Here is a 26,147-nt window from a genome sequence, read left to right on the forward strand (position 1 = left end):
ATATTTTGCGTTAAAACGGTTAACTCGGCATTTTTGGACAACAGTGTATAAGTCACATTTTTATTTTATTTATTTGAAATACGTTAGGTTCAATCAAAATACATGACAAGTACAATATTAGTTACTTATTACACCTTATGGCATCTAGTGTATATATTGTAAAATAAACTTTATACATGTGTATATCACATGCAATCAATAATACGTTGAAGAGAGAACAGTAGTGCTTAACATATATTGCACATCCTCACCTTTCAAATTTGGGGTGCCTAAAACAATTAACTTAAGTGTGCAAAATCAATTTGTTATTTAAGTGGAACCTTGATAAAACATCCAACAAGTTATAAAATTGAGGAAAAAAGAAAAAGAAACATGATATGGGTGTGAAATTTAAAATCTTGCTTGGTTGTAAAGTTCTAATAGAATACATTAACACAAGAACCTAAAATAAATAATTTATGTAGAAATTGTTTGTTTATAAATTATTTGTTTGATTGCTTTCTGTAGAACTAATCTTATAAAAGCTAGTAGATCATACAACTTATAAGATAAGTTTTATAAAATAACTTATAAGACTAATTTTATTTTATTTTTTTTTCATAAAACTTGTTTTATGAAAAATTAAGTCCATCCCATTCCAATCACCCCTCCAACGACCTCCTCTCCTCCCGCCCCAACCTCCCTCTCCCCTTCGTCCTCCCCCATTCCCATCACGGCCCCCCATCCCCACTCCGATATCCCTCCTCCGCCCGACCCCCTCCTCCTCTCAACCCCATCCCCTCCTCCCACATTTCTCTCTTCCTCCTCTCTTGATCAGCTAGTTTATGATGAGTCTTAATCTTATTTGTAGCCTTGTCAACGTGGTTGGTCGAGAAGAATGTCAGCGCCCCCGGCAACGTGCGCGTCGTCCCCGCCTCACTACTGCCTCTCGAGATCACCGGCAGCGACCGTAACATCCTCTTCGGGGTCCTCCCTCTCCCCAGCCTGCGAGGTGTTCAGCTTCCTAAAGATCTGCCTTTAGCTGCTACAAGTTTTTGATTGGGGGAAAGACTTCAAATATTTTGATCCTTTCATAAACATTTTGATCCTTTCATGAGAGAGTTCGAAATGCCTTGAGCTCTGTGCTACTCTTCCACATGTCACCTACCACACCTGATGGGTTCTTGTGGAGAATGATGGGGGGTGTCCATTGTTAGAGAAGTGTAATGTGATTGTTAAAGAGTAATGTGATTCTCGAGGTCATTGAGTCTAATATGATTCGCAACCAAAAAAAACTTTATCAAGGGACAAAATTGTGGTGTTTGGTAAATGATAACATCAACAATGATGAATCAACCAATTCTTTGCAGCTTGCAGCATGTGAGAGTGGATGGATTGCGTGGCAATTGCATTGGATTCCATTTTATGCCAAAGCTAGCAAGAAAATTTATGTGGCTTCCTTAATTCATCTGCCTGCTCTTGTATTGAAAATACTTTGACAGCATATGGAAACATCTAGCAGTTCTACTACATGCTAATGAAGCATATGCTGATGACCCTAGTCGTCTTAGATCCATGTATTTGGAACCACAAGGCATTCAAGAGAAAGAAAATAGCAAAGCAAATGATATAAAGTACCAATTGTCATAGAAATAAATTTTAAAAATTAATCCAACGACTCAATTTAATTACATCCACAACTATCTGCAGGTTAATTTTCCATCTCGGTTTTCTTCATTTGCCAAAATTTGATAAAAAATGCTGCAATGCAAGAAAAGGTCCTAGAGCTCGCACGAAATACTTTCTGGTGAAGATTAAACTTTCTAGTTTATTGTTGAAGAAACAGAGAGTGCAGTTCCACCATCCACCGTATGCTGTACCACCCAAAGACCGCATATTTCACATCTCATCTCACAAACGTCCAAGAACTTATACTTGGCCCTTGGAGGGGAGAATAATGGAGGTAACAAGGGCCAGGACAGCTGATAACTTCATCGGAAGAAAACCACTCTCTCAACTTCTTCCACCAAGGCTCTCATAGAATAAGATGTACCCATGATCCGTGTTGCCTGAGTACTCCTGTGCAGACCCAAAGAATGTCTGCACAGTGGACTCATCTGTCATCTCCACATTTTCATCATCAAAGAACAACCAGTGGTTATGGCTTTTAACAAGGCTGACATAGTGTCCATGGTTTGTACCGCTTCCAACATGGACCACAACCGCAAAGAGAGAGTACTCCGAGTCTGCACCATCAACTGTGTCATTGAGCTTCAATTCCATGGGAAACACAACCCGGTAAGATAGTTTCTTGTTTCGGCCAAGCTGCTCAATATACTTGAAGCGCTTGAGATGAATCACCAGGACATGTGGAGGCTTCTTGATCTTCATCCTCTTCTGGGCTTCCTGCAAACTGCATGTAGTAATAAAAGTTCCAAATTTTAGCAAAGGTTGCCATTTGATAGGCCAGTATGCAAAAGGCAAAATAGAAAGGCCCGATGATATGTGGGGAGAAAAATTTTGAGACCTGAACCTGACATTCTCATGACCATTATAGTCTCATTGACCTCGTTTAATTTAACAATCAACTGCAATTCTAAGAAATGGTTAACATTTTTGGGAGTACAATTTTAGATGATTATGCAGTTCAGGGAAAAAAAAAATGACAGCATCAAAACCATACTCATGAAGCGCATGATTGAGAGACATTAGACAAACTCAGCACACAAAAAAGGAAGCAACTTTTTGCCTGGTTAATTGTATCGAGAAAAGAAAAATAGTAGAAGAAAATTCACATTAGATTTTGAGAATTATGGTTAGTTTCTTATATTTTTCACTAGTTAAAAAGTAAATGCATTAAAAGAAAAGAAATACGAAGCATTATAACAAAGTCCACAATTTTAATCTTTAATGGCAACTAAATGGTTAGTTTCACTGTACAACCCATGAACTAGGAAAAGAAAAGGATGACATAGACACCTGCAGCACTTGTCACAGAAGAACTTGTCTTCAGCATTTAAAGTCTCTGTTGAACTGAAGTTTTTGAGGCAGCTAGTGATAGAACTATTTTGCTCGATGTCAAGGCTTAAGTCAAAAAAAGCTTCATCCCTTGCGGTGACTGTTTCACACTGTAAGCATCTAGTTTCATTGGTCAGTATACCCTGCAAGAAAAAAAATAAAAAAATTAAATTAGCACCGCAAAATATCAGCTTTCCAGCTCCCCACACATCACATTGAACAGAAGGTGAAGAGTAAATTTGGGCTATCTAATTCACCTGAAAGCTCTTATGGACCCAAGTAACAAGTGGCTCTTTACTGACACCATTTGCTAGAGGGTGGCGTGCTGCATTAGTAATCTTTTCTGATGGTGATGAGGTTCCAGGGGAGCCTTCTGCAGCGTCAGACTCTTTCTCAAGAACTTCAACAAGTTCATTTAGCAAGAAATTCAAAAACTCATGAGCATCCTACAATATAGACATGAAGACGAGAAGAAAGTTCAAATCCCAGCCCCACAAAACAAATCAAATTACTAAAAGACAAGAAGCAGTAACTTGGCAATGCCACATCTAGCATGCTTAGCTTTTGATAATGAATATGTGATCAACATTAATCCTCAACATCATGAAAATATTGTAACTTTCTCTATTTAATGTTAATGAATACTCCAAGATCAGGGGAGATCCTTCTATTCATGATTCCAACATGGTAACCAACCGGACATTCAGAGAGAACCAAAATCTAAAACAATCATGTGGTTATTCCACTCTGAACCACAGTGATTCCATACATATATCTTCAAATTCAGATAGCATACTAGTTGGCCACTTAGCAAATAAACTAGTGTGCAAGGATGCAAGTTATCTGATGACTGAATGTCAAATAAGCCATTGCACTTCTTCCAATGACATTAGGAAATCACAGAAGGCAGTTCATCAGAAGCAATAAAACAACCAATTATTTGGCAATGAATCTGCAACAGTCCTTATGCACCTTGCATCTCAGATTAGCTAAACTTGTTTCTGATCACCACATGCCAAAAATTATTCACCATAGATGATATACTCTAAATTGATGAATCACTACGGAAGATAAACCACATTGTTAGAAAACAAAATTTGCATTAAGGCTGCTTCTTTGCCAATAGATTCTGAAAACTGATACTGCATTGCATATAATGTCTGTCAACTAACAATGCACAACAAGGTGGAGATCAAATACCTGGTGCATGTAACTACGGAAATACTCATTCTGTTTCTTCACTCTCTGCACAAAACGCTTTGGAGAAATAACACCAGTTTTTTTCTTTTGGGAACTTATCTGCACAGTTTAGCACCAATATGTTATTTATAGAAAAGAAAAGAATGCATTTGCCAAAACTTGCAATAACCCATTAATGCATGGATATAAATATACTAGACAAATATGACAGGATATGGATACGTCAATTGTGACAAATTTTTGAAGAATAGGATATGATTGGTGTAAAAAAGCATCCAGAAACCATAATGGATTAACACAATAAAATAGTCAATAACCCATCATCAATATTCACAACCTCCGTTTATCATCATTTAAATCTAGTAGCCCATAGTCCATACTACATGGTAACATTAAATTCACAAACTCTAATAGCACAAATTAGCTACCAGATCTTAATCCAATGGCTCCAAAGTTCAACCACTAGAGACTTTAGATCATAATCTAGCAGCTACCAGTGAATCATTTTTAAATAAAGTTTGTTGATATATATAACAATTGAATTCTATTTATAAATTAACGAATAGAATGAATTTCTTTAAGGTCCTTATGACTGAGGCTCCTGTCGCCATAGGGTTTGGGAGGGTTAGATGTGTGCAATATTACCCCTACGTGCGAACATGCCATTTCCATGAACCAAAAAACATGAATGAAGTTTTATATATATTAGGAAAAATGCAGAGACAGCCCTCCAAGTTTGAGCCATTTCTACTTAAACCCCAAAAGTTAAAAAAATGTCAATTAGCCACCAAAACTTTAAATTTGTTACAATATGTCCAACCATCTAACTTTGATGCATAACTTTATCATGTGAGGATCGCATGATAAATATTTAAAAAAAAAAAAATCAGAACTGCTGTTCCTACTCAACAAGAGACTTTTGTTTTGGTAAGAATTGAAGGGAAGGAGAGGGAGAGTAATGCTTTAAGATCTACATCAGTAGATGAATGACAAAGGATAGAGTGCAGTGACATCCGTGCAGTTAGATGAATAGTAGAGGCTAGAGCACTTTGAGATCTATATTGGAATGGATGATATAAGTGCTTTGAGATCTATGTAGAAGGATGGATGATAGAGGATGGAGTGCTTAGATCTGTAAAAGATAGATGGATGATAGAGGATAAATCACTATGAGATTTGTGCAAGCAGATGGATGATAAAGGATGGAACACTTCAAAATCCATATGGGTAGATAAATGATAGAGGATGATGTGCTTTGAGTTCGTGCAAGCATATGATAATAGAGGATGGAAAGCTGAAAATTTGTGCATGCAGATGAATGATAGAGGATAGAGTGCTTTAAAATCTTTGCAAGTGGATAGATGATAGAGGATAGAGTGGTTTGAGATTTGTGTAGGCGAATGGATGATAGAAGATGAAGCACTTTGAGATCTTTGTAGGTAGGCAAATAATAGAGAATGCAATACTTTGAGATCTATATAGGTGGACGGATGATAGATGGAGAGCTTTAAAATCTGTGCAGGTGGATGGATTACAAAAGTGGAGTATTTTGAGATCCGCACAAGTAGATGAATGACAAAGGACCTCTTTGAATCAAAGATATTTTTGTTTTTTTCTTCACTCTGTAATGGTGTTAGGATCTAAACAAATGGCTAGGCCACATTGCAACAAATTTGAAGTTTGGTGGCTAGTTGATACATTTTAAACTTTTGGGGTCAAACTTGAAGGATTGCCCTATAATTTTCCTTATATCGCATTTACAATATGAGCTATATGCAGCAAAATAGGAGCACACAAGGTCTAGTTCGCATTCAATTTTTCATTTTTTGACCTCAATATTGAAGCTCATGTTTAGCTTGTTTACTAATTGAGCAAGCTAATTTTGAACTGAATTATAAGCTAAACATGAGCTGCCAACTAACAGCTTCCTCACTCGACAATGCTATCTATATCCATGCAACACTGTGCAGTCCTATCATGCAGAAAAATACATATAAGGTCCACCTGTAAAATATGAATAATGCAGTTCAATCTTAGCTGAGATATCCAGATATCAATATGTCAGTCATATCGGCCGATATATCCACAGAACTGGTTATACAGATGTTTCTGAGAAACAAAATTATTTTTTATTTCATCCCATATGAAGAATGGTATTTGCTAATATCATCACATACTGGTTTTACTTTCACCTACATTTGCTTCTGTGTCAAGATATCTTGGCCAATATGTTGAATATGTACAAACATAAAACTAAGACTTGAAGAAACTAAGAAAAGCACTGATTCAAAAGGTCAAAGTACCATGTCCCAAGGAGACATTTCGAAACGAATTCTTGAAAATGCAAGATCATCCTCTCTAGAGCATGTAAGAAAGAACGAAAGAAAATACGCATTTAAATAGAGAGATGTTCAACGAAGAACCTAAATGGCCAATCATTTTAAAGGTTATGCTAACTATCTACCTGATGATATAAAATTCATGCAAAAAGTCACAACGACACTAAATATTTATCTGATGATATAAAATTCATGCAAAAGTCTCAAAGGCTTATATATATGCATATATATCTCATGGGACATTACCATGTCACTAGTCTGACACACTCAGATGGAAACAACTTGACTGGTCAACAATCTAAGCTACTCGCCAGCACAAATGGAATATCCTAATCTTGATCACTGAAACAATGTTACTAATTAAAAAGGGGCCGAGAGATAACTATCATAAGATAGACAACAAGCACCTACAAACAGGACTTTAAATATGCAGACCAATGCTAACATGCAAAGATCTAGTAAGTTGATCATTAGTATATTTGCTAACACCTAATAACATAAAGACATCCTATGTAAATACAGTATGCAATGAAGAATTCAGTATGACCCAAAAAAAAGAAAAAAAAAAAACAGAGAGAAGTAAAAGGTAAAGAGAACCTTATTACAAAAATACAGCAGCCAAATATTCCACTATTCCACAATAAAATAAGAAGGATACAACAACTTCATGGTAAAAGAATAAGACCAGTAAAGTTAAGGAGTGATAAGATATTGCAATTAAGAAGTAGATCGGTCACCTGAGTGAACAAATCTGCCAAACATATCAAAAGGTTCTCCTCTGTCTCTCTTATGTTCTTGTTATTTGCATAATACTCCAGTAATTGCTCCCTGAATGGTACACAAAAATATAATGCCTGCATATGAAATATAATGATAATGTTAGAGCTAAAATTAAGTCAGAGATGTTCAGCTTACAACATAAGCACCCAAAAAACAATGCAGAACCAATGGAACTATGCTTCACCAATTTAATTACTTCATAAATGAATATGTTAGGAACAAACTTGTACTCACTGAGAAAGTATCCTCATAAGGGCTGACACTTACAGAAGTGGAATATAGAGCAACGAAATGAGGATAGCAGGAAATTTATGTTTATTCACTAAACAATTAAACATTATAAAAATGCAACTCACTAGCTACAAGATATGATTAATTTCATCCATGGTACTCATACAACTGAATAGCTATAAAAATATGACCGGGGTCAGATGGTTGGCAAGGGCAGGGCACTTTCAGCCTTCAGGTTTTTTTGGTTAGACCAGATTACCCCAAAAAATTTCAAATAAAAACTGAACTGCAACATAGGAGAAAGAATACTACCAGAGTTCAATAGAAAACAAAATTTCTGGAAATTACTATAAGAACACTTTTCCCTTCCCACAACACAAATCATTGTTTCCAATGAACTTCTCACTTCATTATCACAATGGTTCTTCTGACGCATGACCCAAGCAATATTCAAATTCCAAACTCATTCATGATAAGTCCTGGCATCCAAAAATTTGAGTCCATCAACAACGATCATATGGAGGTCAAGTTCCAAAGTTCCACCACCTGTAACCCTCTCAGTACACACAGAGACATTGAGGACAAGAGGTAAAAGCCCCCGGCACAACATCCTGTTATAATACCAACCTACGACAGCCTATTACTTTGCTAAGAAAGTGAAAAATTTACCATTTCTAATAAGGACCCAGAAAAAAGATACAAAATATACATAATTACAACATACCAGCTTATGCCATTAAACTGATATCAAGAATTCAAGGAGATACTTCGCATGCAAAGATGAGATCAAGGACAAGAAATTACAATAAAGAAACGAGAAAAAATTTAGAATCTTAAAGAGGGAAAACCTGCAAGACGCTGTTACAGTAGCAAGTGTTGCCGAAGTTCTCGAGGCCGAAGTACCGCTCACCTTCGGGGAACTGGTCTCCAAGAGACCTCTCGAGCTTGGAACCCGCGGTTCCCATAACCATCCACTTCTCCCACCACCCCCAGCGACCCCGGCCAGATACCTCAGCCCAGTCCACAAGCCCGCAACCGCCGACGATTTCCCCCTCTCCGCCCCTCCTTCCGCGACCACCGCCGGGCGCTTCCCGTCCGCCGCAGGCCTTCTAAGGTTTGAAGCCGGCTTCTTGGGAAGGAAGAGGAGGCAATGGAGCCGGAGGGTTTCGAGTTCGGGCCTCCGACCGTCGCGCCAGGGGCTGAGGGAGCGACGAAGAAACGAGCGACGGAGCGATGGAGAGGCGTTGATGGATTTATCGCCAGCTCCTTCTCTTTCTTCGATCTCGGTGATCGCTTCCGTTGACTCCGCAGACCGCAGACTCTGCAGCCATGTTTTAGTGGGAAACGGGTTACGGGAGCCCCGGATTCCGGGCCCCCCTGGGGGAGTGTGCATGAATGAATAAGAGGTGGGTAGTTAAAAAAAAGAAACGCGTTACGGGAGCCCTGGATACCGTTTCCCGTTGGGGGAGTGTGCTTGAATGAATGAGAAGTGGGTAGTTTAAAAAAAAAAAAAAATTTTGATGATGATCCGACGGCCGATATTGATAGTAGAGATTGTTACTATTAATTTAAATTCGAAAGCAAATTCATCTCAAAAGAGAGAGGCCCCACCAACCGGTCAAAACGACCTGAGAGCATGGGTGGGCATGAATTATGTACAGCAAGAATACAGATGCGGAACAACCGAGATTAGAACTGTCCATAATTCAATTTTTAACCAAAAATCGATTCGAATCAAATCAAAAAATTGAATCCAATATAATCTGATTTATTTTTTAATTTTTATTTTTAAAAATTTTTATTTTCAATTCAATTTGATTAAAAATCAAAAAATTCAAAAATCAAATCGAAAATCAAAATTATAATTTAAATTTATATTATTTAATATTTTAAAAATTTGGTTACATGGATGGATGATTGAATATTAGATTTGATCTATTATTATAATTTATTGTGATGCTTGATTGTTTATTTGTATTGTAGATAATGTGATTTTTGATATGTTATATTTTATTTATTATCGATTTATTATTTATCAATTATCAATGTATCATTATTTATTAATTTTTAATTTTTAATATAAAAAAATATCAAATAATAAATTTAATAAATTTTAAATTTAATTAAATATAATATAACAAACTAACAATGAATCAATAATAATTATTTGAATATGTTGTATTAAAATTAGATAATTAAAAATAAAAAATTATAAAAAAAATCGAATAATCGAACTGAACCGAACCAAAATTCTCGATTTGGTTTCGGTTCGGTTCCTATCTTATTCGGATCGATTTTTGCTTGTCATTTTTCTGTTATTCAATTTTTGGATTAGATCGATTCAATGCGAATCAGATCGGATCAATTAAAATCGAATAAACAATCCTAACTGAGATTGCAAGCTATCTATCATATCATGAGATGAGTTGTAGAATCTCTATACCCATTGAATAGATAGGAGAGAAAAAAAATTAGAGCTCCCTCCAAAATTAAAAAAATAAAAAAATAAGAAGAAAAAAAAAATCATACAACTTGAACTCTTATTAAATTTTTTATATAAAAACACTGGACTCTTATTGAGTATTTGGATTTCCATAAAAACCAAACCACCAATAATTCTCATCTAACAAAAAAGAATAACAACCCTACTTCCACGTGAAAATCCATCCATTCCCTCAATGCCCAATTTCAGACTTTGGGGATTATTCTGTTCTCAATTTACCCTTCACCATTATCATGCAAACTTAGACCATTATGACTCAGAATACTTGTAAAATGTTTAAAAGGTGTGGAATTATAATGGTTTAATTGTTACCTAAGGCCTGAACTAAATTTGCTACCTTATTATATCAACATTAAAAGGTTGAGACATTATAATGTTTTTTATGTAACAATAATAATGGATGTTATCATTTATGACAATGTTTGACAATATTAATTTCTTACCTTCCTTTGACATATAGTACAATTATTTAAGGAAAACATAACTGTTACGGTCAACTCCTCGTCGTCTGTCATCGGGAACGAACACCTGCAAAACAGCATCCACGCATATCGGATTTGTATTCGACGGAGACCCTCCGATGCCTAAATCAGAAAGAAAAATTGGTGAACAGAAGTTGAATGTAAGCAATAGCAGAGTTTTGGCCCAGAGTTGGCTTACCAGCCCCGTTTCCCTTACCTTCTTTTATAGATGAAGTTTTCGTAACCGTCGGACGTGGTCCCATATTTTATGGTGCTAAATCATCGAGCCATAATCATATAGTGAATCATTAATTTCCATTGATCGCACTGTGATATGCGACCGGTAACCGTTCGTGATGGTTATAGTATATCTGAGTTGACTGACCGACCATATATCGACAGAACCGATAATATGTCGGTAGAATCCATGAGCGACCGTCGACTAGTAGTTCTATTATGTCGATAGTCTAAGTCGTCTGCTGTCGATCGGTAGTAGTTGAATCATTAGTCGGTCAGCCGGCAATAGATCGGTGCGGTTTGCTCAATTGATCGATGAACAGTCGGAACCGCATAATCAGCCGATGTAGAGTCGATCGGAGTTGTATATCTGGTCGGTCGGTTGTTGTTGAGTTGAAGTCGGTAGTTGGTTGATCTGAGTTGGAGGTCGATTGACTTATCCCAATAGTTGCCCCTTACTCCCAAGTCCAAGATGAGTCGACGTGTATATTATCGCGTAGTTTGTCACGTTGGATGAAGGGAGTTATTTTTTGTCATATCGAATCTCGAATTTGATGCCATTTTTTTCGAGATACGGATGATCGGCTATTTTGTTATGTTGGTAGGTACAATTATTTGTCACACTGATCGAATGATTCGGTATCAGTTGTCAGTGTCAGGCGTCATTTCAAAAAGTCGATTCGACGTCTGATGATATGATTCTGACAAGTAGATTTGTTCTACGTATCCGAATGTTATTGGATCGGAATTGTTCACGCGGATAGAGGTGATGTGGCTCAATCTGGGGCAAGTGCGTCCAACTGTCCGATCAATGGTGGATCCAGATATTGCCATGTGTCATCATCTGATAGATCTTCGATTTGACCGTCTTCATCTCGACCGTTGAAAGATCCTATATATAGGGTCACTCTCAGCCAAATTTTCACTTTTCACTATTTTTAGTGCTGGGACTCTATCAGATTGTTGCTCCAACACTCAAGATTATCGTTCCCAACTTTCAGGTCAACTTCGACTTTCTTTCGAGTCCTTTCCTCTAAAGTCTCTGTCTTCTTCAAAGTTGTTCTCATGGCCATGGCTTCTCCTTCTCGGGAAGATCGATCGGAGAATCCGACTGATGAATCCTAGTCGAGTCTGAATGTAGAGGCCTTTTCACTTTCGGAACCGAATGTTGAACGGCTCTGGGAGCAGTTTTGTATCCCGGAGTAGTTTTAAACTTTCGCCTCTGAGGCCAATAGTCGGATGAATAACCCACCTCGGGCCAGGTGGCCTTCTACGTTGAAGATCTTCGGACGGATCTTCGATTTTCGATCCTGAAATTTATTTGAAATATTTTGGATTATTATGGACTTTGCCCGGCTCAGCTGGCACCAAACTCGATCCGACTGATAATTAGCTTTGCTTTGCTGTGTCGGATATTGCCGACCATGCCCCGTTTTTCTCTTTTTCGGGCTTTCTTCGTCTTCCGACCTCATCCGAAGGTCCGAGGGTGGTGGTTCTTCAACCTCCGAAAAGGTCTTTCCTTTATTATCAATCTTCTATCATCCATTCATGGATGGAAGAACTAGTTTTTTTTTTTACTTTTTCTTCCCTTCCTTGGGATTTTCTTTCTTGTTAGGATGATCCACGAACCGATCTCAACGACAACAGTCGAGTAGAGGTCGACGATCAGGAGAACTTTCACCGGCTGAAAGACATGTCGGTGCCGAAACAGAAAGAGCTTGTAACCGAACAGGCCCTTTATGACATCGGCCTTAGTTTGATTCCTCGTCTAGGTATAGTATAGTTGGTCAGTTATTTCTGACTTTCCTTTTACTTACTGAATTATGCTGACCTCCGTTGTAATTACAACCATGCAGCAGAGGGTGCGAGTGTTGAATACCGACATTCATCAGCATGCTACCAAGAAGAGGGCAGCATCTGAGGTCGGGCCTTCACGACCGCTGAAGAGGCATTAAGCACCAGCTCCAATCGATGTTTCAACGTCGGCCGTGGAACTTGATGCCCCATCGGCATCGGTTCCCGAACTAGTCTTGGCACTATCAGCTCCGACAGTGCTCCCTGCGACGTCGTCCGAGGAAAGGGCGGTGAGGGAAACTACCAAAACAATATTGGTAGTCCCATCACCTGAGGAGGTTCAGGCCGAAGCAAGAGAGCCCGAACAATCTGCGGCTGCATCGGTTGCTCCTTCAGTTGGGGCACAGTCAAGCTCAAGCTTCTCCTCGCTTTCAAACATTGGGCCACCGACAACAGATCGGAGTAAAGCTTCGATGGCATCGATAGATGATGTAGCATCGAAGGGCCATGTGGTGCACTTTGACCTCCAAGTGCCCATCGATGAATCGGCCCTGGTTAATTCTGTATTGGCCAAACGACTCTTCTTCCGACTGATTGGGAGCGTCGGAGGAAATGGTCGGTGATCGAGGTGTTTTCATCTTTTTATCCGACAATCATCGGGGTAGGTCTCTTTAGTAAATTTTTTTTTCTTAAACCTGACTTATCCTCTGTCTGCAGTTGATTCACGACATTCTGATCTAGAGGCCGGCTACACAAAGTTCACCAACATCCGTAGTGCATGGAAGAATAAGGTGGCAGTCATCGGTGCTGAGAAAGCGGCTGTATTTGAACAATTTAAGTCGGCGGCAGAGCAGGAAGCCAAACTTCAGGAGGAGGTTTCCCGACTAACGGATGACTTGGCATCCTCGAGGGTCGAACTTAAGTCGGCTCATGGGGCTATTTCGGCTCTTGAGTCACAAGTCAAGAACAAAAAGCATTTTATCCACCGACTTCGACGAGAGCGAGACGGATGCATCGAAGAAGTCAAAGCCGAACATGGATGTCATCGGACCAGCCTGGAAAGGTTGGCATTGGCCGAAGAAGAATTATCCTCTGCTCGAGCCGATGCTGATTTGGCCAAGGCGAAAGTAGAATTGACAAAAGAAGCACTGGGTCGGGCAATCGAAGATTTTTGAAATTCAGAAGAATACAGGGAAGAGATCCTCAAAAATGACTTCGCTTCGTACTGTGTCGGATATGAAGATGGTCAAGATGCGGTCGAAAAATTATATTCGAACCTCGACTTGAGCAGCATCGTCCCTCCAAGATCAGAAGATGAAGTTGTTGAAGAAGAAGCTGCTCCGCCTCAAGAAGAAGCACCGACTGGATCCGAAATTGTTCAAGTTGACGATGCTACACCCGAGCAAGGGGACAGGAACGATGACGAAGCTTAGTCGGTGTATTCTTTTTTTTTTATTTTTTTTGTAATCTGATACTTGTAGTCGGACTTCGATCCAATTTTGTAACTTCTTTTTTGACAGTGAATGAAAATATTCTCCTTTTAAGTTTAGGCTCTTGTTTTACTTGTTCATAATGCTTGCAATGTAGAATAACCACCGGACATTAATTGATGACCCGATCATTCGGTAGGACTTGTAGAATATCCATCAGTCGCGTAGTCATTTTGACATATTTAATAGAAATTAGGATAACGATTGTAGGTCGAATATCCCATGCCCGACATTTAGTCGGACTTGTATGTTGAATTATCTGATAATCGATGGCAAGCTGAATATCCCTCGACTGACCGTAGCCTAGTCGGTATAATTTCAATCCGACCTTGATCATTTTGATATTTTTCGTTCCGCTTAGTTGGGATTAAGTCAGCATATTAGTCTTTCGATGATAGTCAGCTTTTACAATAGAGAGCCAACTTTGAGAATCGAGTATAATCGATGATTAGACTTTTACGGTAAAAGCCTGTGTAGTCGATGTCGATTGAGATTGCAGTCGGTATGTCAGTTTTTACATGAGAACCGAAATACAGTTGTTATCGAAACAGTTGATTCTTTGATATTTATAGTGGAGGCTAAGATAAACTTTGTGTCAAAGTACAGTAGATAGCTCGACTTTAGCAATGGAAGCCGACATATAGTCAGTAATTAATAAAACTTATCAAAGGCTTGCGATTCTGAAATTCTAATTATATTTTAAATAATATACATATCGATGATTTTATTGATAATACATCTTCATATTGTCAGCATTCCATGTTCGAAGAATCGCCGACCCTTCGAGAGTTTCTAATCGATATGTGTCCGATCTAAGGGTTTCGAATATTTTGTAAAGTCCTTCCTAGTTCGGAAATAATTTTTCTTGATCCAAGGATTTTGAGACTTCTGCTTTTCTTAAGACCAAATCTCCTGGTCGAAAGATCTTCGGCTTGACTCTTGCATTGTAATATCGGGCTATCCTTTACCGATATACAGCCATCCGAACTTGAGCTTGCTGTCGAAGTTCTGAAAAAAGATCTAAGTCGGCTCTCCGATATTCAGAGTTGCTCGACTCACTATATTGCTCCACTCTTGTTGACGGCAGTCCATCTCAAGTGGTATCATTGCTTCTGTCCCATAAACTAGGTTGAAAGAAGATTCTCCAGTCGGTATGCGAGGAATCGTTCAATACGCCCATAAGATAGGATATAATTCTTCTATCCAGAGGCATTTGGCTTCATTCAGTCAAATTTTTAGCCCGTGTAAGATTATCCGGTTGGTTACTTCTATCTCACCATTTGATTGTGGATGGCCGACCGACGTGAATTTGTACGTAATATGAAACTTCATAAAATTTTTTTTGAAATTTTGGTTGTCAAATTATTGACCATTGTCGATGATGATGATGTATGGCAAACCAAATCTATAAATGATAAATTTTTGAATAAAGTCTTCCATCTTGTTTTTAGTGATTTGCGCCAAAGGTTCGGCTTCTACTCATTTGGTAAAGTAGTCGATGGCAATCACTATAAATTTCTCTGACCAGATGCCGGAAAAAAAGGACCAAGTATGTCAATCCCCCATTGTACAAAGGGCCATGGTGCTACAATCGACGTCAGCTGACTAGTCGATTGATATTGTATATTTACATATTTTTGACATGGTTCACACCTTCGGATGAGTTCAGCTGAATCTTTTTTCATAATGGGCCAATAATATCATTATCGCAGAACTTTATAAGCTAGAGACTTGCCCCCCAAGTAATTTTCGTAAATCCCTTCGTGCACTTCTCTAAGTGCATAATCGGCATCTGTAGGTCCTAAATACTTCAGCAAGGGGAGAGAGAATGACTTTTTGTAAAGATAACCATTCATTATTACGTATTGAGAGCCGTCCATCGGAGTCGTTTAGCCTCTGAAGAGTCCGTAGGAAGGGTCTCATCGGTCAGATATTGAACGATCAGATTCATTCAGCTTGGTTCGATAGTGAGCTACAATACCTCATCGACTTTATCAATACTCGACTGTTCGAGGTATTCAACAAATATCCGACCCAGCAAGTTGAAAGCGATAGTAGCCAGTAGTGAAAGTACGTCGGCTCGAGCATTTTCGATTCTGGGAATGTGAAAGATCTCGAAATATTTCAAGCTTGTCGTAAAATCTTTCACCTTCTGAAGGTACTTCATCATAATGGGGTTGTGAGCCTCAAATTCATTTTTGACCTATCCAGCGATCAGTTGTGAGTCGGTGAAGACCTTCAAGCTGTAAATCTCAAGCTTCTTGGCTATCTTCAAGCCAGTCAAAAGTGCTTTATCTTCGGCTTGATTATTTGATGCTTTAAAGTTGAACTGAAGGACGTACTCAATGATTACCCCTTCAGAATTCATGAGTATAAGGCCAGCTCCACTACCTTGTGCATTAGATGCTCCATCAATGTGCAACACTTAGATCGACTTTAAGTCAGATTTGGGAGTTGTAGCCTCTTTTATTGTGTTGTCATTTGTATCTTCTGGCTTATTGTCAAATACAGTATATTCAGCGATAAAATCGGCTAGGACTTGCACCTTCATGGACGGTTATGGGCGATATTGAATGTCGAACTCGCCAAGCTTCACTGCCCACTTTGCTATCCGACCTGACGTGTCAGGTTGATATAAGATTGCCTTCAATGGCTGATCTGTCATAACTACAATCGGATGGACTTGAAAATATGGATGAAATCGTTATGTCGATATGATTAGAACGTAGATCATTTTTTTCTCCCTTGAATATTGAACTTCGGCATTGTGAAGTACTTTACTGGTGTAGTAGATTGATCGATGGATTCGGTTCTAATCCTTCTGGACGAACATCGAATTAACTACTTTTGCTGAAGTTACCAAATAGAGATACAATGTCTCTCCGACCTTTAGTTTTGTGAGCAAAGATGAAGAAGCCAAGTATTGTTTCAAGTCTTCGAAAGATTGTCGGCATTCATCCGACCATAAAAAATTTTTTGTCTGTCACAAAATTTTGAAAAATGATAAGTATCTCTTGACTGACCTAGAAATAAATCGACGGAGCGCGACAATCCTTCCGTTGAGTTGCTGTATCTGTTTCTTTGAACTCGGATGCTTTATATTGATAATGACTTTAATTTTTTCAGGATTAGCCTCGATTCCTCGTGAAACAAAAAATTCAAAGAATTTTTTGGAGGTTACCCCAAATGCACACTCAGTCAGATTTAATTTTATCTGATGCTGTCGGAGTGTGTCGAAAGCTTCCTCCAGGTCTTCAACATGATCTAAAGTTTGGAGACTCTTTACCAGCATGTCGTCCACATATACTTCCATATTTCATCCGATCTGTGTCTTGAAAATCTTGTTGACGAGCTGTTGATAGGTAGTGCCGGTATTTTTCAGACCAAAAGACATTACTTTGCAGCAGTATATATCTTTGTCGATCACAAAAGCTGTATGCTCTTCATCTTCTGGTGCCATGCAGATTTGATTATATCTAGCAAAGGTATCCATAAAACTCAGAAGTCAATGGTCAAAAGTCGCATCAACCAATTGGTCAATCTTCGGCAATGAAAAGCTGTCTTTCGGACAAGCTACATTTAGATCAGTATAATCGATGCAGATCCTCCACTTCCCATTGGCTTTTCTTACCATTACTACATTGGCAAGCTAGTCGGGATATATAGCTTCTCTGATGAAGCCTGCTGCGAGGAGTTTGTCGACTTCTTCATTAATGACCTTTTGTCTTTCAAGAGCAAAAGGTCGCTTCTTCTATTTCAGTGGCTTAACATTTGGGTTGATGTTAAGACGGTGAGTTATTATTTCTGAAAGAATCCCGGACATATCGGTGGCCGATCAAGCAAAAATATCGACATTGGCTCTAAGCAATTTTATTAGTTGTTGCTGCTCTGAGTCAGGTAATTGTGATCCAATTTGGACCGTTTTCTCAAAATCTTCTTTTAACGGGATGGAAACCAGTTGTTCAGCCCGTTCACCCCTCTCCTGATTTTCTCTTTGGTCTAATTTGTTAACAGACAAAGAGTCTTCAGATTTATTATTTTGGATGGAGATAAGGAAGCAACATCGGACGAGTTGTTGATCTCCACACATCTCTCCGACTCCATATCTTGTCGGGAATCGAACTAACAAATGGTATGTCGAAACCACTGCTCTTAGAGCGTTAAGCCCAGATCATCCGAATATGACATTATAAGCCGAAGGTACTCGAACCACCATGAACATTATGAAACAGTGCTCTGTTGTGGTTCGATCTCAGTGATTAAGGGGAGAGAAATTTCTCCCTCCACTGTGACAGCATCTCCTGTGAAACCGACCAGTGGCGTTGAGACTCTTCTGAGTCGGTCAGTCGATAGTCGCATTCGGAAGAAAGTCAAATAAAACAAAACATCAGTTGAACTTTCATTATCTACAAGAATTTTTTTTACATCATAGTTCGCTATTGTTGCCGAAACAACAATAACATCATGGGGAGTCTGAATTCTCCGAATATCTTCTTCTGAAAAAGTTATTACATTGTCGAGTCGTCGTCGCTTTGCCGACTCATCTTCGAAAGTTGTCCCTCTATCCAGTCATCTGGAGATCATGTTAATCACTCCTGCAGTCGGTTGATTATTTATAGCTTTCTCAGTTTACAGTTGAGGTCGTCGATCAGCAGGAGGTTGAGTCGACGGATCTCTCCGATATTTTTCGAAGTAGCCTCGTCGAATCAGAGCTTCTATCTCATCTTTGAGTTGGATGCATTGTTCGGTATCATGACTGTGATCACGATGGAACCGACAATACTTCCTCGGATCACGGCTCCTCGATAATGCTTTCATCAGTGGGGGGTATCGTAGATATTTCGCTCCTTCGATCTCCATAAGGATCTACGCACGAGAAGCAAAAAGAGGAGTATATGAGTCATACCTACCGTAACCCGATCTTGGACTTCGTCGTCGGGGTGAAGCTCGCTTATTGGACGGTGGCCAACTTGATTCAGCCGGAGCTCCTCCCTTCTTCTGTTTCTTCTTCTTCTGACTTTTACCTTCTGTCTGACGCCTGTCAAAAGCTCCTTCGTCTGCGTGCATATATTTGTATGCACGCTTCAGAAGTTTGGCATAAGTCCGAGGGAGAGTTTTATCCAAAGAATATGTGAATCGAGATCCCTTCAGATCTCTTTTCATGGTCGAGATAGCCATGTTTTCATTGAAGTCTTTGACCTCAAGTGTGGTCGCATTAAAACGAGCCATGAAATCCCAAAGTATTTCGGTCTCTCCTTAATCGAGAAGAGACTATCAGTAGTTCGTGGCGGCCTTCGACTGTTGCTGAAGTGAGCCACGAAAGAATGTTCTAACTGTCCGAAAGAATATATACTTCCCGACTGAAATTCGGAGTACCGAGCTCGAGCAATTTTTCGAAGAGTTGTCGGAAAGCCGACACATAAGAGGACGTCAGTCACCCTCTGAATCGTTATGAGAGCCTTGTAGCTTTCAAAATGGTCGATCGGATCGGTGGATCCATCGTATGGCTCCACCTGAGGTATCTTGAATCGAGATGGGATCGGTTAGTCCAAGACGTACTGAAAAATGGCTGGATGATGTGAAAGTCGTAGTCATTGGAGGACTTCCGACGTTCCACTTGAAGCTGAGCGAGTTGAAGATTGATCTCCTGAAATTTACGTTCATAATGATCGAATCGCTGTTGGAAAACTCCGGAGGTAGAACCACCCGATGAGTTTGAAGGAGATACGGAGGGCGTTCGCGGTCGTTTCCCCTTCCTAATACTATTGAGATGGGAAGGAGAGGAAAAATACCGGGAATGATGAGTGACACACCGAGAGTATCGAGAATGTCGTTGTTTGTCTCGATCGGGAAGCCGAGATGGTCGCTTCGGAGAAAGAGACGATGATCACTGTGGATGATGGTGATTGTGCCTGGATGGAACCGATTGTGCCATTGGTTGCTCCACCGATGGCTGTTGCTGTTGGAGGCTTTTGACTGCTTCCGTGAGGACATTCATCTGCTGCACGAGTGCAGCAATCTGGACGTCCGTGGTGATCACAAGACGTGAAGAACTAGGCTCTGCTACTGGAGGAGGGGGAGGAACCTCTTTCCGACGGGAAGAGTGTCTCGTCGATCCTGTTGCTAGGCCCTAATTTTTGCCATAGCGAATATAATTGCTTTCCCCCTACCTAGCGCATCAATCTGTTGCGGCCAACTCTCCGTCACCTGTCGTCGGGAACGAATACCTGCAAAACAGCATCCATATAGACCGAATTTATGTCCGACGGAGACCCTCCGATGCCTAAGTCAAAGAAGAAAGTTGGTGAACAGGAGTTGAATGTAAGCAATAGCAGAGTTTTGGCCCAGAGTTGGCTTACCTGGCCCAGAGTTGGCTTACCCCTTTTATAGATGAGATTTTCGTAACCGTCGGATATGGTCTCGTATTTTATAGTACTAAATCATCGGACCATAATCACGTAGTGAATCGTTAATTCTCACTGATCGCGCCATGATATGCGGTGACCGTTCGTGATGGTTATGGTATATCTAGATTGACTGGCCAATCATATATCGGTAGAACGGACCATATGTCAGTAGAATCTATGAACGACCGTCGACTAGTAGTTCTGTTATGCCGATGGTCTTAATCGTCCGCTATCGATCGATAGTAGTCGAATCATTAATTGATCAGCCAGCAATAGATCGGTGTGGTTTGCTCAGTTGGTCGATGAAGAATCGGAACCGTATAATCAGCTGATATGGAGTCGGTCGGGGTTGTATATCTGATCGATCAGCTATTGTTGAGTTAAAATCGATAGTTGGTTGACCTGAGTCGGGGATCGATTAATTTATCCCAACAATAACTATCCATAATGTTACTATTTTCATGCTATAAATTGTTATCAGTAGAATAGCGATACAGACATTTGGATTTTTAACTAAATGATTAATTGACTTACTCTTATACATAATTATAACAGGTCACACCATGCCATGTATCGATCATTTAGTCAAATTCAGGTTATCAACACCATATAATAAAATAATCATTGCATAAGTAGGAAAGCCATCTAAAGATTGTTAACATATAGATTAATTATGCAAAAAGTCTTGAACCATTTAGAACTTTCCAATTTCCTTCTAAACTTAAATTTAGTGGAATCAAACCATCCAACTTTCAAATTTGTTTAATTTAAATCCTAGCTATGAATTCTGTTTGATTGATGTGATGGAATTATCATATAGTATTATATGACATGCTTACGTGGTAGAATGGGATGATGTAGAAGATAACATCGTAGAATAATTTTATCACATCAGATAAGATCTATGACTCAAGTTTGAATTGAATGAATTTAAAAATTGAATAATCTGATTATACTAAATTGAAGTTTATAATGGAATTGAAAACTCTTAATAATTAAATTTTTTTTTGCATAACTAAACCTTAAAATATTAAACCTACTTTTATTTTTTTAATCTGTGAAAGTAGAGATTTCAACTGCTCCAGTTGTGGATTGCCTACGCATTTTTATAAGTGTGCACATCCGAGGGCTTAGGCCTGCATCCAAGGTTGTCTTAGGCCGAGGTATATGGTCCAAATGAAAGTTGAGGATGAGACTCAACTTGCATAACATCTTTTGAACTGGGTTTTCTATTCATCATCGGCAATCCTTCACCAATAAAAAAATTCAACGGTCTAGCTTTTAATGTACCTTAAAAAGTACATAAATTCTAGAATCTTAGATGAGATCATACGTAGAGAAAAAGAGGTAAATAATGAAGAGAATATGGTTCCACAAGACTAGGATGGTGATCCTATGTTACAGCCAAAACCATAACATCTATGATCCTATGTCAACTCTTCCACATACCTGGATTCCTACCGAGATATACCGTAGAGAACTTTGCCCATGGCCTGCCGATACTTAACCATGGCTTCCATATGGCACTTTGGTGTTTAAGTTAACAAAAGGAAGATGTTTTCTTTTTGTAAAAGTATCTTGTGATACAAGTTTTTCACTGTTGAAAATTTTTGCTAAGAATATTGTTGGGTAATGTGTGCATATATACCTAATGTGTTATTTAGCATGTACACATATATCTAATGTGTTATTTAGCATGTGCATTTATATATTTACAGTTAAATAAATAGAAAGTCACTTGACAAGCATTTATTTTTTTCAACATAAGATATTGTCCTAGCTATTAGTCTATCGGACACAAGCCCCGAGTTATAATAATACATAATATCATAATGAGCATTAATTGACAAGATACTTCCTTCAATAATTTAACGTTGTTTTTACACGCACATAAATATACATATAATCGCTAAAATTTAAACTTTCAATTACAATATTTTCATTCTATCATGATTAGTCATTATACAATATTATTTTTACTCCCTCTCTCTCCCTCCCTCTTCAACCATTGGTGCTGCCACACTTCCTCTCTTCCTCTCTCCATTCACCTCTATCATTGTGTAGGAGATATCTGCTTATAGACTTTGGTGTCCTATAGGAGATATCTAATGAAAAACCTGGATAAATTAATTAACTAAGTATAACTTTTCTCCCCAATAATCCTTATGTCAAAGTGATGGTAAATAATTTATGTAATTCTCAATTATATTGGATAATTATTCCCTCGGATGCTCTGATCAAATACAGTGCAAAATTCGATTCATTCAAAATATGTCAATTTTATTGTATTAATGATTCATGATAGTTTTAAATATCAGGTTAATTGACCATACTTTTTATTCTTTTACTTGTTAAATGTGCATTTGCAGTTGCACGTTTCCTATTTGAAAAAATGGAAAAAACAGTACCTAGAATTTAAAATCAACGTATAGAACTCAAATATGAAACAACTAAGACGGCAAACATTTTAGAATATCATTACATCAACAAGGTATCATTTAAAGTTGTGGTTGAAAGTTCCGACATCTCTTATTCAACCTTCAGTCTTTCATGAAAGTTTAAGCCTTTAAAATTTATGACCATCGAGATGCCAATTGCACCATCAAATGGTCCAATAAGCATCAGACCTACCCTAAATTCTAAAAGTAGCACCTCATCAGCATACTCCAAAGTCTTTTTTATGTTGGCTCCACAGGCTACACGATAAAGAGTGGAAAAAAAGAAACAGTGGAGTCGCGGACAATGAGAGACAGCTCCCAAACAAAAACATCAGAGAATAAGTACTCAACTATGGTGATTTATAAAGCTAAGAGTTCGTGGATAATTTGTCCTAAAATGCAAACTTTTGATGTCATCTGGTTCCATAAAAGTCTCTTGATCACAGCTAATAAGTTTCTATTAAAATAATAATATAGTAGATAATTAAAAAATTCAGATGAGTTTCTATAATCCCTTCAACAAACTTTAATAGCGACTTTAGTAGAAGTTCAAAGTCATCAATATTGGCATTAATATCGACGTCCATATGGTAAGCAGAGAACTCTACACAAGTTGTGCTTTCGTGGAAAAATTCTTGCCATTAATACCTACATCGCAAATGCTGGCTTTGTCTCTTTTCCAGCTATTCCTAAAATGTAATATAACAATATAATAAGTTATAATAGGTAGAAGGCTTCAATAGCCAAGTTCTATAAGTAATGAGCTTTAATGATGACCGAATATAAACTTCGGTCATTGATATCAACCTCCACATTGATGAATGAAGAACTCTAGACAAAAGCCTCCAAGTAGAAATCTCTCATTAATATTGGAATCAATAATATTGACCCTATGTGATGCACATCATCTCTCCCACCTGAAGCTTCAGATTTAGAAAAGAATCTCATTATTGAATGTTCTAATATTGGATCTCAATATGGCATAATCAAAACATCAAGTGGGTTATCTTCCAATAGTAGTACTGGCTCCACTTAGGATATGAACCTTGCAGTTCTTTTTTTTTTAATTAAAAAAAAAATCATATGCAAAATAGTAGGATAGCAAACTCTTCAAAGTTAATTACAACATATAATTCCATAACACAGCAAACTTGTGCGACTTTCCCCTAGGGCAAAATTCCCGGTCCATCATACTGGTTGAGTTGCAACACATGAAAAGTATCATGAGATCCACTATATCTGGCAGTACACACATGAAGAAAAGTTGTTTCTGTATGTGCTTGTGCCTTTATATCAGAAAGCAAGGATCCACCCAAAGGTAGATATCCTTTAGGAAGACCTGCCCGCACATCTAATAAACCTTAGGATTTACTGTTATAGGTGATTGCTTGCTTGAATTCTAAGGTTTAAACTACATATACTTCTTCATTCTATCGGACCGTAAAACATTACTTGTTTGCTCAAACTCTTTCACCTAATATGTCAGCTGTAAGCAATTAAACAGCATCATAAATGGCTGTGAACAATTGGATCTATTTTCAATGTCATCAAGTTCCTCCTCGTAAACTCAGCATTTTCCATATTTCCCTAACCAAAAATCAAGCTAAAAGCCTGCTTAATCTAGATCAATTATACGCCTAATCAATTACCTTTCCTTTGTCGTGGTTTTCCTTTTATTGGGAGATGGAGGTGGTGTTGGGGGCATGGTTATTACAACTTCTAAGAAGCAGCGCTATAATATTTATTTAACCATGACCCAGAAATCCTCTCTCTGGCACTTCTTGGACAGCTTACCTAAATCTAAATGAAAATTGTATTCAGAAAGCATATGATGTTTCCAAACTGAGATTCATTTCCTTTTTCTTCTGGTGAGTGCTGAGATCCATTTCCTTCAGTAATTAATCATATTAAAAACTTCTTCTATTGATCCTCACCATTATCTTCCCTTGTCTTTCGTTTACTACACATGCTTTCTTAAATTGCATTTTCAGTTACCCATTATAATGTCTTCATCTATTAGCATGGTAATTCACTTGTGTCAACAAAAATTCTCCAAGCCATTTGCAACATCATAAGACTTCCTCTAGATATCACAGGATTAATTTTATTAAGAACATCGTTTACCTCCAAAAGATTCCAAGTGAAAATAAGTTATACAAAGTTCTACCAAACCTATAAGCCCTAAGAATCTCCAAAGTTTCCCATAGTCAGACAAAAGCACACAAAACATAGTTATGACATTTGCTTGCAGATGTCTATATAACCCAAGGTTTTATGTCCGATGGGCCAGAAGGCGTCCCGACCGTCCCATTTCATTCCTATGAGAAAATGGGACCGAAATGGAGTTCAGAACTCCAAAACCCATCCATGCAGAGAGAGAAAAAGAAAGAGGAAAGAAGGAAGGGAAGGAATGATAAAGAAAAGGAAAAAATAAAAGAAAAGAAGAAGCAAAATGAAAAAAAGAGAGAGAAAGAAAAAGAAAAGACAAGAAAGGAAAGTAGAGGAAAAGAAAGAAAAGAAGAAAAAAGAAGAAAGAAAAAAAAAAAGGAAAGAAGAAGGGAAGAAAGATGGAGGATATTTATTGGGATGCATAACCAAGATTATTGTCGGAACGAAACAGAACAGTAGGGCATCCCGTTCTATGGAGAAATTGGAACACCTTTGTCTCATGGGATTTCAAACCTTGGTATAACCCCTTATGAACATAAGAACCAAATAGACATAATATGAACCAAAAGAAATAAGACCACTACAAAGAAAGAACCTGCAAAGATTCACACAGAAGCAGAATACCTCATTCTTCCCAGCAAGTTTCCGATGGAGAAGTTCCACTAAGATACCAACTGACAGACAACATGTCAGCACCAGGACCATAATCTGTAGTTCCAAGCAGCGAAATGGAGGTCTGTCACCAAAAACACAATGAAACTTAACCAGCTAGGCATGGAGAGTGGTGTATTTTGTTGAACCAGCAAGAACAAAAGTGATATGCATATGGAAATCAACACTGTCTTTGAAGGCTAATGAAGAACAGAAAATATTTACCTCTACGACAAAGTGATCACACGATATGTTAGGTTTCCACTGTGATAGCTGGAGAATGTTCGTGCAAGGCCAAAATCAGCAAGTTTCAGATTTCTCTAGTTAGTTTTACATCTCCATATTTCTCATTCAAACTTGAATCACGTCCTTGTTTTTTTCCTCCACATTTACTTATGATTGATTAACTCACCAATAACCTCCACAAGAACAAAACTCATCCTTAAAATG

At 38.3% G+C, this 26,147-nt stretch overlaps 1 protein-coding gene across 1 annotated transcript; it reads right to left on the minus strand.

Annotated features, from left to right (window-relative positions):
* Nucleotides 1-1,604: 1,604 nt before the first annotated feature.
* On the minus strand, nt 1,605-25,690 carry LOC105056829 (ubiquitin carboxyl-terminal hydrolase 4). The gene is given in 9 exon segments (XM_073247344.1): nt 1,605-2,392; nt 2,959-3,140; nt 3,255-3,443; nt 4,198-4,296; nt 7,274-7,390; nt 8,396-8,538; nt 8,541-8,868; nt 10,494-10,578; nt 25,671-25,690. Coding segments are annotated over 9 exon segments (1,548 nt in total). The 5' UTR covers nt 25,676-25,690; the 3' UTR covers nt 1,605-1,992.
* Nucleotides 25,691-26,147: the final 457 nt, after the last annotated feature.

Source organism: Elaeis guineensis, chromosome 13 (assembly GCF_000442705.2).
Source record: "Elaeis guineensis isolate ETL-2024a chromosome 13, EG11, whole genome shotgun sequence".
Lineage (NCBI taxonomy): Eukaryota > Viridiplantae > Streptophyta > Magnoliopsida > Arecales > Arecaceae > Elaeis > Elaeis guineensis.